Source organism: Thrips palmi, unplaced genomic scaffold, assembly GCF_012932325.1.
Source record: "Thrips palmi isolate BJ-2018 unplaced genomic scaffold, TpBJ-2018v1 HiC_scaffold_19, whole genome shotgun sequence".
Classification (NCBI taxonomy): domain Eukaryota; kingdom Metazoa; phylum Arthropoda; class Insecta; order Thysanoptera; family Thripidae; genus Thrips; species Thrips palmi.
The window spans coordinates 8355038-8371116 of NW_023144628.1; the positions used below are offsets into that span (position 1 = coordinate 8355038).

General features: G+C 63.1%; 1 protein-coding gene across 3 annotated transcripts in view; it reads right to left on the reverse strand.

Annotated features, from left to right (window-relative positions):
- The window catches only part of LOC117646466 (plexin-B), a 188299-nt gene extending 172449 nt beyond the window's left edge, over positions 1 to 15850 (reverse strand). For all 3 annotated transcript variants that reach the window (XM_034387414.1, XM_034387416.1, XM_034387413.1), the window contains exon 1: positions 14736 to 15850. In XM_034387414.1, the coding sequence (XP_034243305.1) occupies positions 14736 to 15770 (1035 nt within the window). In that variant the 5' untranslated portion in view covers positions 15771 to 15850. The remainder of the gene's footprint in view (positions 1 to 14735) is intronic.
- Positions 15851 to 16079: the final 229 nt, after the last annotated feature.

Below are 16079 nucleotides of genomic sequence, written 5' to 3' on the forward strand. Positions count from 1 at the left end.
CTCGTGTCATTGTCGGCAGATAAACATTAGGAGGCGCAGCGCGGCGAGACGGCCCTTTCCAAAAAGCGCCGTCTGTCTCTCTCGCACTCACGTGGCGCCCCGCAGAGGCGCGCGCGTGCGAGAGAGACAGACTCGGAATCAGGCTGCAGAGTACACACGGCTCTGCAAATACAACACGGCCATAACGACGTCGAAAAGGGCGGCCGGAAAAAAGCCAGGCCTGGACCCATAATGCCCGCCATGGCCCGCATCAAAAGGTTTTTGTTTTGACGGCGAGGGGAGGCGGGGCTGCGGGGGCCCCGCGGCGGGGGTGGGGCGCCGCAGGGTTGACCACTCCGCCTAATTGAGCCCAACATGCAAAGGGGGTGGCCCCCGCCCTGGGCCGCCCTGGGCGGACGGCCGCGGCGGCGCGGTCAAGTCGCCAGGCCACATCAAGACCGGCCAGGCCGTGGCCGAGCCGTGGCCTGGCCATCCAGGTAATGCCCAGATGCGCCCTCAGTGATAAGCCCCGGAGACGGGACGCACCGCCGCCCAAGCCAGCCGCGGCCCCGCGGGCCCCTCCACCCCGCCAAATCGGCTTTAACCGCTCATGTTCGCGGCGTCCGGCCGCCAGACAGTCGCCGCCCCCGCAGTCGCCACCGCCACGGGGCGCTGCACGCCACGCCACGGCACGGCGCCACGGAAGCGCCCTCCGGGTCGAAGTTTGCGACCACTCCGACGTCCCTGTTTACAACGTTACCGCGAAGCACACAGCGATCCGGCTACTCCACGGTCGATGCAGTACTCACCTAAAACAGACAAACAGACAGGGCATTAGCATACCACACACACACACACACACACACACACACACACACACACACACACACACACACACACACACACACACACACCAGAACACCCCCATGACAACCAACCCCCTGAACGCGTTCGAGGAAGGGCCGTAAAATGCACGCAAATAACCGCACACGGCGTGCAGGAATACGGAGTGCATTTTTCGAACGTGCCCCGGGGGCGAAGGGCGGGCGAAGGGCAGCGCAGGACACACGGGCATATTAAAGTCCGACACCCCCACCACCCCGACGACTCCCTTTCGCCGACTGCGCTGGCGAAAACGAAATCAATTAACTTTTTTATCCCCCCGGCCTCTTCCTCTTCGTTTTTTCAGCCTCTCTCTCTCTCTCTTTTCTTTTATGTTCGTTGGCGGCCGCGGCGGAGGACGGACAGCACTGGAATCCAAACGCTATGAGTATGCGTCAATGGTCTACAAAAGCATTGCACATGAGTGCAATGCCTCCCAATTCCCATCATTAGCATAGGGCCTTTCGGGAAGCATTGCACCAAAGGTGCAATATGGCTGTGGCATTGCAGTATGGTGCGATATCACAGCGCATTGCACCATACGTGCTATACTCATAGCGTTTGGAATCTCAGTGAGTCATCACCAATAACGATCCGTATTATTCCGGCGCAAGGTAACTCCATAACGCTCCGAATGCACAGCGCGCACACACACACGCACACACACACAAGCCGCAAACGCACTCTCACACCGGTACTAACGCCCCGCACTATAGTACTTTCCTCCGCCCATGCCCGCGGCTCCAAATCCCTGCCACGCGCGCCCAAATGCCATGGCCATTTTCCTGTTTCCCTCGCCAGCCAGCCAGCCAGGCAGCCAGGCAGGCAGGCAGCCAGGCAGGCAGCCGTTGCGCTCATCCGCCACAGTGTGTGCGGGCCCTCGCGCAAAGTCCCGCAGTTAGACCGGCCGTCCGTGGAGCAGGGTGCCACACAGTGCTGCGGTCGTGTACAGTGTACAGTCGCCCCCAAGATGCCTCCCCGCTGATTCACTCGCGTACAGTCCGAGCCGGCAAGCCCTGCAGGGGCTGCGGTCTGCGGTGGCGGCGGTGCGCGACCCCAAGGCAGCCAGGCCGGCCAACCCCATCAGTTGAAAAGATTAAACCCCAAGGCCGCCAGTCCAGTCGGCTGTTTTCAGAAACAATACCCCGAGCGCGCGTCGGTCGGGTCAGGCCCGTCCGGGCCGAGCAAGGTGGGGTCCGTTCCTTTTTTACAAAACAGAACACACAATTATTAATTTGAATACTAGAGGGCGCCGAGGGGTCGGCCGGTCAGGCCGAACCTTTTAGCGCGGCCGCGGGGCGGGGCGGGGCGGGGCGGGGCGGCCACCCCACCGCCCGGGGTGTGTTTTGTTTCGCGACTTCCTTTCAATGCCCCGCTGCCCTTCCATGCGCGTCGGACCGTGTGCGCGCCCGGGGCCGTGCCGTGCCGTGCCGTGCCGTGGAGGGCAGCCCCGCCCCGGGCCCAGAGTCAGGAGCCAGTGTGGCAAAAATGCATACCGCCCCATTGAGCAAGAAACAAAACGACAACAACAACAAGAGCGCGGCGCCTGCTGGGATTCGAACCGGCGACGTCGGCCGCCGCGCCGCTCCCGGCCAACGGAGCCACTAAGTAAGGCTAAGTGCAAGCAGCTGGACCGCGACCCCTCGGCCGATGCATGATTAAAAAGGTGTGCAGAGAACACAACCCCCATATCAGTTTCACGCGCAGCATTAATATTCCCTCGGTCGCTTCCGACGGGCGGAGGGCCGCTGTATACATGTTCCGGCCGACACACACTAACACACACACAGACTCACTTTACAGCGGTCGTCGACTAACAGCATCAATAACCTAGGCCGGCCGATGCAACCCTATTGCGCAACTTTTTCAATTTTCCCCGCGAAAGGCCGAAAGGCTGGGACCGCGCGGGGCGTACCCGGAGGCGTACTCGATGACGGCGCCCCGCCCCGCCCCGCCCCGCCCCGCTCCGCCCCGGGTCAGCCCCTAAGTGCGCCTTCGGATACAGCACCTGCTGGCCGGCCGGCGACGATAAACAAGGACAGCAAACTTGGCCCGCTCCCGAGGTGTAAAACAAAAACGGGAATTGCAAAGTGTGTTCTGCCGCGCTGGGTGAATCAGTCATTCATCGCAGCGGATAAATAAAACAATAGGCGCCAGTGTGCTGGTGCTGCCCGCCGCGCGGTACAGACGCGGAGGTTCAAGGAGCCTAGCGGACTGATTCCGAGCGTCGCTTTCGTCGCTCTGTCTCTCTCGCACTCACGGGGCGTCACGTACAGGTGCGAGAGGGACAGAGCGACGAGAGCGACTCTCGGAATCGGTCTGCTGGAGCCTCTCCGGCCGGCCACGCCGCCCAATCGAATGACGCGCTGCAGCTGTGGCTTCGCCTAGCTTCGCCTGGAACCATTCCAGCGGACCGCCTGGAGCCCCGGGGGCCCGGCAACTGGACTCCAGGCGGCAGTAGCACTGGAGGCTGCAAGCGACGCGGCCCGAGAGTTACGGCCGGTAATGTATATTTTACTGCACATCCCCGCCACGCCGCGCCACGCTGCGCCACGCAGCACCGCGCGCGCGGGCAAATCCTGCATCCGCAACGAGGGGCCCGGGTTCGAATCCCCGCCTCGCTCTTGCTTTTTTTTGCGAGCTGACCGCCTTATCAATTGACCATCTGGCCACCTGGCTGCGGGGAGGCAGGCCAGGCGCGAACGCCGCAGACGACGCCCCGCACAAGTACCGCTCCCCCTCCCCCCTCTCTCCCGGCAACAATGTCGTGGTCTATGGCCTGCACTTGGATGGGTATCCGATGTCACCCATCGGCTATCGATCCGCCGCGCAGGCAACATTGATAGGCTTTCGGTCCGACCGTCCGTCCGCACGCGCGCACGCACACGCGCACACACACACACACACACACACACACACACACGCACAAACGCACACACGCACAAACAAACGCGCGCTGGCACTTTAAATTCCCGCGGCACAGCGACCGCGGCCGCTGGCGACAGCACGAAATAACTAACTCCGGATTCCGGAATTTGCATCGGACGGATACGCAGGCAGGCTCTGCAGTGTGCAGGCAGACCGCCGCGTGCACATGTAATATCCAAACAAGGCGAGGCTTGCCTTCAACCTGCCGAGGGCCGAAGGCCGAGGGGAACCCCCTTCCGAGCATGGCCTTGGCCACCCATACAAGAAAGACACCGCCACGCAAAAATTGAAGTAATCCGCATCGAGCGATCTTTTATAGTACCAAAAGCTTATCAAGCGCTATGCAGCGCAAAAAAAAAGGATAAAAAGTTACGAGGCGAGGCGGCTGCTGGTGGGGTTCGAACCTGCGCGCTCCGCCCCGAGTGAGCCATCACGTCGAACGCGTTGCGCCCCTCGCATGCACCGTGCGGCCCTGCGCCCCTGCGGCTGCGGTGAAGCACTAATGTAGTGGAACCCACACGGAGCCACCCTCGCGAAAATACCCCGCGCGATAAAGCGCGCTGATTCCGAGAGCCGTTTTCGTCGCTCTGTCTCTCTCGCACTCGTGGGGCGCCCCGTAAGAGAGCGAGAGAGACAGGGCGACGAAAACGACTCTCGGAATCAGTGTGCTGCCGCTAAATGGCTCGTGTTATCAGGCGGGCCTTCAATTAGCTGTCATCTCAAAGTTGCCGCAAACTTTCCTTTTAAAAGTGGCGTGCCGGGACGGGGGGGGAGGGGGGGGGGCGAAAGGGCGCCGCCAGCACACCGCCAGCACCACATGCAGGCCCTCTTCCAGGCGGCCTCGTTGGTGACAGTACGGCGGCCTGCAGACTCATTCTAAGAGTCGCTTTCGTCGCTCTTCTGCCTCTCTCGCACTCACGGGGTCGTTCCGCATGGGTGCGAGAGGGACAGAGCGACGACGACGACTCTCGGAGTCAGTCTGCTGGCGACAGCGCGGCGCCGGCCCTACACGCGCAATCCCTCAAAACGGCGCGCGCCGGACGGACGGCGCCAACGCCTCTCCCGGGATTGGCTCTCGAGCCAGAGTTTCACGCGCGGGACTTTACGAGAACGGCCTGAGGTCCTTTCTCCGTCACACACTCAGTCCCCCCACCCCTTTCTCTCTCCCCCTCACGTCACGGGGAGGTCTCATTGGCCGTTATTTCCGTGGTGCCTCGCTGCGAGCAAAAGTACGCCGCCGCCCCGCCTCCTTGTTTCTTCACATCCCCCTTCCCCCTCCACCCGCATTCCATTCAAACTTGGTAATTGAATAGCGGCCCACCTTTGACTGAGCGCGGACACTACACTACTAGAGCGGTGCCCGCCAGTGTGCCCGCCCCGGCCGGCAGATGGCGCGCAACAGCCACCTGTCCTGCAGCGCCCCCAGCAGGACCCAGCAGGGCGCGGACAGCGAAGGGCTTCCATATCATTTCCAAAACATTTTCCTCATTTTTCCGAGTGTCATTTTACGCCGCGTTTCTTTTCCGTATCATTCGCAGCTGCTTGGTGAAAAATAAAAATAAAACTAAAGTCGTGTTTTTTTGGTGAGATTTGTAACCCTACCGTCGTGCTACACCGCTAATCCCCTGTTCCAGGCACGAACGCACGTACGTCATCTTAAGAGCCCCCGAAACAGGGCACTGCGTGGCGGCAAGTGACACACAAGGCGCGAGAACCGGAGCAAAAATACAACAACGAAAACCAGAGAAACGTGGAACGGGAAAAAAAAATTGTCGTGTATCGGGGTTGGCCGCTTCCGGTGGCACACTGTGGCACACGACTGCCAGCCCTGCCAGCCCCGCCACAAATCCGACGATATAGAGCCGTTAATCACGGCGAGAGGGCAAAAGTGTGCGCCGCTTAGCAGATAATGAGTGCGACTTGGCCGCTTGGCCCTGCGGCGCTTGGCCCTTGGCACTTGGCACAGTGGGCCAGAAGACCGATGCAGGCGGCCAACACCCTAGACGCGTTTTGAGCTCCAGAGTCGCTAAACGGGACTCGAACCGAACGTGTGATCCCACCAATGGATTCCTCATTCCGAGAGCCATGCATTGGTGGGGTCACACGTTCGGTTCGAGTCCCATTTAGCGAGTCTGGAGCTCAAAACGCGTTTGGAATTTAAGGCCGCTTCCACCGGTCTTCTGGCCCACTGTGCCTTGGCGCTTTGGCCTGTGGCGCTTGGTCCGTAGGGGTCGGCCGCTGGCTGGCCTAGCAGCCAATCGGACAGCGCGCCCACTCCACTCCACCCTGATATTGTCTGAGTTATTGCCCTAATGTGCTCCAAGTCGGGCCGGAATTCGCAACAGTGGCGTGGCCTGGCGCGGCCCGTGATGGCCTGGTGCCCGTTGGTGGCCGCGCCGCGGCCGATTCAGAAGAGATCAAGCAGAGAGAGAGAGAGAGACCCCGCCCAAGCGACCACGAATTTTTCATCAGGGCTTAACTCCGATGGAACAACAAGACAAACAGCAGCAACAACAGCAGCAACACCCGTCTTCCGGGGCCGGGATTCGATCCCCGGCGCGCACGGAAGGGCGGGACGGCGGCGGACTCGCGGATTGCAATTTGGACGGAGTGGCGCCGAGAAATTTATGAAAGGGAATTGTAGTATCGGTACGCTGCAGTACACGTGGCACACACAGACACACGCGCAAACCGTAGTAACAGTACACGCCCTTGTGTGTGTGTGTGTGTGTGTGTGTGTGTGTGTGTGAGAGAGAGAGAGAGAGAGAGAGAGAGAGAGAGAGAGAGAGAGAGAGAGAGAGAGAGACGCGGAGCGCGTACAAAGGGCGGGGCTAGTTAGTTCCCCATGTGACAATGCCTCGCTAGAGGCAGTGTGTGTGTTAGCGCAAGTTGTGTGTGTGTGTGTGTGTGTGTGTGACAAATGAATACCTCAAACGCTCAGCCTAATGGCACCGGCCGTGAGCCAGTCCGCTACCCTTGTGACCTATCACCCCACCCACCCCCTCTCAAACTCCCTGGTCTAGTTCAGTGGCCGTGCGAAGGTGGAGGCGCGCGCCGCGCCACGCAACCCCCTGCTTCCCGTGTCGCTGCCCGAGTCCCTGCGTGCAGCCACCTCCTAAAAGCCCCCCGTCCGCCACGCCCCGCCACGCCCCGCCACGCCCCGCCACGCCCCGCCACGCCCCGCCACGCCCGCCGCGACGGCCAGGATGTATGTGGCCCCGGCAGGAAACCACCGGTCCCACTTTTAATAAGTAATTTTGACACCTCGCAACAAGTTCGCCGTACGGCGGATTGTACCAATTTTCCCACCCCTCCGTCCGTCCCACAGTGGGCCAGAAGACCGGTGGCGGCGGTCAAAATCCCGGGCGCGGTTTGAGCTCCAGTCGCTCCTCGAACCGAACGTGTGACCCCACCAACGGATTGCTCTCGGAACTAGGAATCCATTGGTGGGGTCATACGTTCGGTTCCAGTCCCATTTAGCTACTCTGGAGCTCAAACCGCGCCCAAAGTTTCGGCCGCCTCCACCGGTCTTCTGGCCCACTGTGCGTCCCAGGCAGCAAGCCAGGCTGGCAGCCGAGGCCTGGCGGCGAGACTTGCGCATTCAGACTTGCGTATTCCGGCTGCATTAATGCGAACGTCTGCCTGTCGCAGGCTTGCTTAGCTCCTTTGCGTGGCCGGATGATTGATCCGGACAGACAGTCAGACAGGCGAACGGACAGACAGACAGACAGACACGGGGCTGCAGCGCGGCAGCGCGGGTCCCTACAAAAGCGCAACCGGTTTCGTGAGACTGCATAGCGCATATCTGAACAGCCGGCAGCCGCGCTGTTTGCAAAAGGACTGCTGCGCTCGCCGCGCCCGGAATGCGACCTGTCACATCACGTGACCGTCCCTATGACGCCCTGCAGGCCCTGCAGCCGACGCAGGCCGGCCAACACGAAAACACGAAAAACACAAAAAGAGCAAAACGCGTGGTGCTGCCGGGCCCCCTTAAAAATCACACGTCTTACAATAATAAAAATGGCGGAGTGGCGTGGCAGCCCTGGGCAGCCCCGCGGGGGCCGCATTCTTGCTTTAGCGCCACTTCCGGTCGCATACGGCGCCACAGTGTGCCACAGTGTAGGGGCGGCGGAAACGGAGAGAATAAAAATGAAAGAAAGGCGCGGAAGGCGCGATAGCGGGGCGCGGCGGGGACACACACAAAAAAAAATAAAAATAAATAAATAAAAACATGTCAAAAAGGAGAGAAACAGGGGGAAAACAGGGAGGGACAGTCCGTTGGCGCGCGACTCGTGTGTGGCCGTGTAAAATTAATAGCGGAGTGACCGGGCGGCCGGGCGGTGACGGCGGTGGTGACTTGCTGGCGGCGGACGCCACGGCCCCCTCTCGGCCTCTGCCGTCATGTCCTCCGAACCGTGACGACCAGGACGACGCGCTTCGATGAGGGCGCCGCGACGCCCCGCCGGCCTCGGCCTGCCCCTCCCCGGCCTCGGCCCCGGCCCCGGCGCCAGTGTGGCCAACCGACCGAGGACTTAGGCCTTCGCACCTCCACGCCGCATCCCCCAGTCGGCCGTGCAGTGGGCCAGAAGACCGGTGGAGGCGGACAAAACTCTAGACGCATTTTGAGCTCCAGAGTCACTAAATGAGCCTCGAACCAAGGGTGTGACCCCACCAATGGGTTCCTCGTTCGGAGAGCAATCCATTGGTGGGGTCACACGGTCGGTTCGAGTCCCATTTAGCGACTCTGGAGCTCAAAACGCCTCCGGGATTTTGGCCGCCTCCACCGGTCTTCTGGCCCACTGTGCGCCGCTTCGCCATCGGCAGGTAGGGTCGGCCTCCAGCTCCAGCGGACCCCGCTCCAGCACAGCTCCAGCTTCCGAGCTCGCCAGCGAGGTCCCCAGTCACCGCGCCGGGCCGCGCCGGGCAGACGGCGCCGTCGCCAAGCCAGCCATTGTTTGTTCACAGGAGACGGCGCGGAATGGATTTTAGATACGCCAGGTTGACTCGCTTTCAGAAGGATGGCGAGGAGGAGGGAAAAGAGGGAAGTGGGGGGGGGGGGAGGGGGATGGAAAGGGGGAGCGCAGCGCAGCGCCAAGACGCTGCAGCAGGTTAGGTCGTCGTCGTCGGGAGGGTATGGTAATGACCTTTGGTGTCCCTCCTCACTCTGTGCTGTGTGTGTGTGCGTGTGAGAGGGAGCCGCCTGTTTCCAGCACCAAAGTAAAATTGCGTTATGATTCGAGGCGACGCGGCGAGAGGACCAGGAAAGGGGGGGGGGAGGGAAGGGTGAGGGGGGCGTGGCGGCGCGGGGGGCGTCGGCACAGGTGCCCGCCGACCGCCACCGCTGACGCGCCTCGAAATTTATGACTTGCTCCAGACGCCGATATGAAACGTCCGATTGCGCGCGTCACGAGGGCGGCCGCGTTCTTTGGACTTTTTGTGGTGTAGCGGCGTAACCAGGTAAATAAAAGTGGAGCGGGACGAGAGACTAGATTCGGGCGACTCCCTTGCACGCGCGCGCAGGCAGCGCAGGCAGCGCAGGCAGGGCACACGCCGCGCGGGCCCCAGAGGGATATCAAGAAACGCACGATATGCATACAATAGGAATGCGCGATGATTTACGCCAAAGGGGGAACGACTGACCGGCCGGACCGCGCCGAGCCGAGCCGCTGTGGCGGGGGGCGGGCGGGGGACTCCCGCCCCCGGCGGGCGGGGCGGGGCGAACGGGTGGGGCGGGGCGGGGCAAGGCGTACCCTCCTCGGAAAGGCTTTTGTACGAATTAAAACATTGTTGCGGCGGACGGGCCGGGTCCGCGATAGCCATCTAGGGGTGGTGCTGGCGGGGCCGGCGGGCTGCAGGCTGAGTCCGAGCACGGCTCTGTCTCTCTCGCACTCACGGGGCGTCCCGTAAGGGAGCGAGAGAGACGGAGCGACGGTGCCCGCCGGGCGGCCGGCCGGAAGGAAAGGAGCAGACAAAAGTACAAACAGTGTCCAGTGGCAGTGGCTAAGGACCGAATCGCGTGAGGGTCATGGAGGCCGCCAGGCAGGCCGCCAGCCACGAGCCGCCGGCCGAGCCGCCAGCGCGCTGACCAAGTCGGTGACGAACGGCTGGCAATTACGCGCCGAACAATCACGGGCAATCGCGTTGCCGCGACAAGCGCACAGTGGGCCAGAAGACCGGTGGAGGCGGTCAAAATCCCGGACGCGTTTTGAGCTGCAGAGTCGCTAAATGGAACACGAACCGAACGTGTGACCCCACCAGTGGATTGCTCTTCGAACGAGGGCCCACTGTGCGTCCGACTTTTCCCCGTGCAGTCCCCGCGCAGCTGCAGCGGCGCAGAGACCGTCGCGTCGGATATTCCAGCCAGAGCCCCGCCCGCCGCCACCCTCAGCCGGTCCTTACTTATGCAGAATCGGCGCTGCGGCCGTCGTCGGCTGCAGGGCGGGTAAGGGGGTGGGGGAAAAAGGGGGGCGGGAGCGAAAAAATTGCAAAGTTTCCCTTTTCCTTTGAGCCACGTTATCGTTGGCACCATCGTTACCGCCGATCGCCGCCCCATCATCAGCATTTCCAGCGATGCACCCCGAGTCTCCGTCTCTCTCGCACACCGCCACGGCGCTAGAGAGAGAGAGAGAGAGAGACGCGCCCGAGCAACGGCCTCCGCCCAGGTGGTGCGTTTGTACAATTAGCGACTCGCGCTGAGAATAACCCCACAGAAAAGAAAGGAGGAGAGAGAAAAAGAGGTAGCCGAGGAAAAATAAAATATTTTTCTAAATGGAAGGTTTTGTAAAACAATGGGGCGACCTTTGGCGCCACCGCCGTCGGTCCCATTGTGGCCGCTCTAAGCGGAGCAGTGGCGCGGCGTGGCGTGGCGTGGCGTGCCACGCCCACGAAGGGGGCGTACCGCACCGCGCGGTGCCAGCACTTTTACTAACAGTCTGATTAATCTCCTGCCGAGCGCTTTGTAAGGGTCAATTACCGAAGAGGCAATGTTGCGAAAAGAATCCGGAATGAGGAAGCGGCGGCGCTGCGGATCCGACCCCCCTCCCCCTCCCCCTCCCCCCGCGGACCCTTGTGGCGAGTGCAGCGCAAACACCAAGGTGTGCAAGCACTTTGGCGGATAGCCTGGATAAGCGAACTCTTCTGGATCATGTCCAACACACGGCGGCGGCGCCACGGCGCGCCAGTCCCCCGCCAGACCGCCACGCCACTGTAATCGGCGGCCATCCCCTTCCTCCCCGCTTCCTTCCTGCTTCCGCCCCTCTCTTCACGGCGTCCTGGTGTCCGCCTTGTCCGCCCGGCCAAACGGCGATCCCCGGGACGAGCCGCAGTGGCCAGAAGACCGGTGGAGGAGGCCAAGACTCTAGACTCGCTTCGCTCGCTCACACCCCTGCGGGACGCCCCACGAGTGCGAGAGAGACAGAGCGCCGCTCGGAATCAGGCGGCTATGCCGCGCTGCCGCCGCAGACGGGAAGCCAAACCCCTCGCCGCCGAACAAGACGCGGGGCCGCGGCCTGGCGCGGCGGGCTTCGAGTTTTCCAGCGGCTGTCAATTCCACGACACTCCGCGCGGGACGCGGGACGCACGCGAGCGCCTGGCTCGGCCCCGCCCCGCTCCGCCGCCAAGCACCGCGAGTTCGCCAACTCGAGTCGCCTCGACTCGGCGCGACTCGGCGATACAAGCTTCTCTTTCCTTTCCGCGGCAAAACTTGCGCCGCATAAAGGCAGATAACATCGAGGAGCCGCGGAGCCCTGTGTGTTCCGCGACGACGCCACTGCCGAGGCACCGCCGCGACCTCATATAACTTTGCGCCCCTCCGCCCCCTCCTCACTGTAAAAAGCACCCGACCCACCTGGCCAACGAGGGCCTCGCGTGCCGCACACGCGACGAGGGGCAACCCTAGCCGACGACCGGCCGGACGGGTGGCCACCCTAGAGTCCGCCGCACCCGGTGGACCGCCGACGGCGCGATCCTGGCCAGTGCCAAGGGGGCGGGGCGCGCGGCGGTAACACCCAAGTTTAGCATCTTCCCGCGCCATCAGTTGGATTACGGCGCTGCCGGTGGCACTGCCATCGCACGGCCACAAAGGACGGCACCAGAGCCACGGCCTCGATGAGGGCGTGGCGGAGCGGCGGAAGGGTTTGCGCCAGAAAAGGCCGGCCCAGTCGATACGACTCGCTCACACACACGCACACACATAGACACACACTCACCTATACATATAGACACACACACGCACACACACACATACACCGGTGGCGTGTTAATACAAGGGACGTAAGGACGACGTACAAAGGGCGGCCGGCGCGCGCATTGCGGGGCGGGGCGGGGCGGGCGCACCGAGCCAGGGGGCGGAAAGTTCGATTATCTATAACAGGTCCATTACTGTCAAAACGGTTGCAAGGCTTAAATCAACAGCAATGCCCCCCCCCCCACAAGGGATGATGTTACCACCCCCCCCACCCCCTGCGCCGCCCCCCGCGCCTTAATCGCAGGTGCACGCTCCCATGCAGTTGCTCACCCCCCAGCGACAACCCCCCGGGGTCAGGGGGCGTGTGCCCCCGCGGGGGACCTCCGCACTTCGCCACGCACTGGGCTCACGCCGCCCCCGCCCCCGCACTTGGCGCCACGCACTAGCCTCACACCGCCCCCGCCGCCCCCACCGCCCCCGCGACAAATGAACACGCCGGCTGCAATCCACGGCCGGGAAATCCAAGCCCGCCGCCCCCCGCCCCCACCACTGGCCGCGGACAGCAGACGACGCGCCGCGTCCGCAACGCCGCGCCCTGCCCGGCAGCACTTCAACTTCAGTCGCCATCGTGTTCAATCATGCTCTTTTTTTTGCGTTTCCCTTTTTTTTCCCAGAATGAAGCAGGGGAAGGGAAGTCGTCAAGCCCTACACCACTGTGGGTGTCGGGCGGTCGAAAATACGACCGGATTATGCATGCAGTTTTGCATTTCGTTTCCCCAATTACTTTCCTCTTTTTTTTTCTTTTTCATCCGGCTGCCTAATGCCGGCAGCCCCGGCTGTGTCCCTTCGCTGCTCTGGAGCAGGGCGGAGCTGGGCGACGCCTGATTCCGAACACAGAGAGGTGTTGAAAGGTTGGTGCGTGAGTTACTGCCCAGCCCTGCTGCCTGCCAGCCCCGCCAGCCCCGCCGGGGCTCTTTGGGTCACATCGCACGCCCCCCTCCGCGACGCCATGGCGACGCCCACCACGCGCGGTCCATTCCCGAATTCTTCCATTCCGTGCCAGGGCCAGCCCGGGCCAGTCGCCCGATGTCGGGCAGGGCAGTGCTTTCGTCGCTGAGAGAGAGAGGGAGAGAGAGAGAGAGAGAGAGAGAGAGAGAGAGAGAGAGAGAGAGAGAGAGAGAGAGAGAGAGAGAGAGAGAGAGAGAGAGAGAGAGAGAGAGAGAGAGAGAGAGAGACAAGGAGCAGAAACCGGCAGGGCTGTCGACATACGTCATACCCAAACAAACGGCGGCTCGCGTTTCGGCTGGTCCGGCGCTCCGCGGCTCCGCCATCAAATTTGCCGAACAAGGTGTCGTGGCGCGGCGCGGCGCGGGACGCGGGCGTCGTATAAAATGATTAGAGCGCCACACAAATTAGACGGGCATAAACAAGAGCTCCGTTCCGCCGTACTTTAATCCGCCGAGTCGCGCCGGACGGCCGGGCGTAGGCAGGACAAAAACACACTGTACGTACCGAGAGCGTAAACCGCGGATCCGCCTTCCAGCAGACTGATTCCGCGAGTCGCGCTGTCTCTCTCACACTCCAGGGGCGTTCCCAATAGGTGCGAGAGAGACAGAGCGACGGGCTGCGCGCCGAGATTTGGCTCCGCCAAGTCTGCGCGGCGTCCCACGCAGAGCCACGCACGCCGATACTGTACAGCCATGTTTTTTTTTCCTTCCCAAGTTTTGGGCGTATCTCTCTCCTGGCGGTGCACTGTACAACTTGGAAGCGAACGCGCCGTGCTTTGATAGGCGTCAGGGGGCAGGAGCCCGGCAGGGCCGGGGGCGCAACGCTGACTCGGAGCAGATCCTCCTTGGCGCGGTCGCACCGAGACGCAGCGGTCCGTGAGTGCGAGAGAGACAGAGGCCCCGGAATCGCAGCGCAGGCGGGCGGGGCACCGGGGGGGTACGGACGGAGTCCCAAGCTTGGCGGCGAGGGGCCCGCGCCGACCGGGAGCCCCGCGCGGCCGCGTCCGAGACAGACCGCGGCGCCGCGAGCACGCCCCACGGCCAGGGCGACGTCGTCCTCCACGACGGCCACCTCGGACGCGCCCCGGGGCCCGCGGTCCGGACATAAATCTCGGCAGCAACAATTCCGAATAAAATATGCCGCTTATAAAGTGGGGAGGCGAGCCATTGCAGCCCACGGCAAATCAGCCCGAAAGGGGGAGGGGGCGCGGGGGGGTCTCAAACAAAACCGGGACGAAACAAAAAGCAAAACGGCTGCGGCGATATTTGAACCCGGTACAGAACACACGTCGTTCTGCAACACGGCTTTTGTTTTGCTCGACGCGCGCACGCACGCTCGCCAGGTGGTGCAACCCGTTCCCGGACAAAGCTGGTCGCCAAAACGCGCCCCCCGCCACTGTACCGGCCATCGCCTGGCGAATCCACGCGAGTTATAACACGGTGAGGTCCAAACTGTCTGTCTGTCTGTCTGTCTTCTCTGTCGCTCTCGCGGAGCGTCCTGAAGGAGTGGGAGAGAGACGGAGACAGGTTCGAGCCTGCAGGCCCGAGCCCGGCCGGCGCGACCTTGGCAGACGAATGCGGATTTCGGAATGGACCGCGGCATCGGCATGCACTCGGCGTGGACGGCGTGCAAGCGGACGTCGCCGCGACAGGCCCGCATACAAACGGCGCGCTCTGGCGGCGGCTAATTCAACTCACCCCGCCCAAGGACAACGCAGTGCAACGCTTTGTAAGAAAATGAAAAAGACACTTACCCCTGCCGTAGGACACATGCCGTCCAAGATGAGCCCGGAAATGTAGTTCATGTTGCGGTAGTTGCGGCTGCCGTTGAAGCACATGTGGATGTTCTCGTTGAACTTGGCCTCGATATCCTTGAGGCTGTACACGCACACGGCGGAGCGGGCCTGCGGCTCGGCCGTGATGGAGCGGCTGGGCGAGAAGACGCCGATCATGACGGGGTCGCCGGGCTCCAGGCCCATGCTGGCGGCCAGGTGCTGGCCGGCCGGCACCACCTTGGCGTCCTGGATGAGGTTGTAGACGGCGGTGACGGGCTTGCCGTCCTCCGTCCAGCGCGCGTCGCACTGCAGCGTCACCTCGGTGTAGCTGTCGTAGTTGGCGTCCGTGATGCACGTCCGCGCCAGGCGCGTCACGAAGCCCAGCTCCTCCTGCTCGGGCAGGTGCGACTGCTTCTGCACCAGCACGAAGTAGGCGTAGTCGGACGCGTTGAAGCCGTAGACGTAGTTGACGAGGAAGTGGTCCCGGTACTTGACCTCGATCTGCAGCGAGCTCTGCTTGGAGAAGGACAGCTCGGCGAAGTCCAGGTTGTGCAGGCGGCGCGAGGAGATGGCGGGCACGTCGTGGCGGTACTCGCCGTTGTTGGTGAAGGTGGTGCCGACGTACAGCACGTTGGACGTGCCCCAGTTGTTGTAGCGCTCCGGGCCGATGAAGGCGTACGTCGACGAGTGCTCGTCGTTGGCGGCGATGGCGCGCGCGAAGAACTCCGGCGCGTGCGAGATGTTGCTGGCGCTGTACTTCTCGCACGAGCCCTGCGACAGCGACCCGCACACGATGAGGTAGCGCGACTCCGGGTCCAGCACCAGCACCTTGTTGACGTTGTCCGTGAGCACGGTGGCGATGTCCGAGGACGAGCAGCCCGACGCGTGGCACGCGGGCGAGTCGGGCTTGGGGCCGGTGACGACGGTGGCGAGCGGTCGCAGGCTCGAGTCCAGCTGGAACAGGCGGTTCACGCCGCCCACCACGAGCCGCCCCGTCACCCTGTCCAGCACCATGTGCGTCAACCGGATGGCCGTGCCGTTGGCGTCCTCCGCGGCGGCCGCCGAGGCCGGGAACTGGCCTAGGATGTGGTGCAGGCCGCCGCCGGGGCTCTGCTGTCCGGGACCCTGGCCGGGGGCGGTGAGCGGCGCGGGCGGCCCCGCCCCCGCCAGCGCGACCAGCCCGAGCAGGCACAGGAGTGCCATGTCCCAGGCCTGCCAGGCCGTTGGCCAGGCCCTCCAGGCTCGCCCGCCCCCGGCGCTGCCCCCGGCGTAGCCCTGCGTCATGGCTGTGGGGCTAGGGGCGCGCCGTCGGGGCCGAGCGCG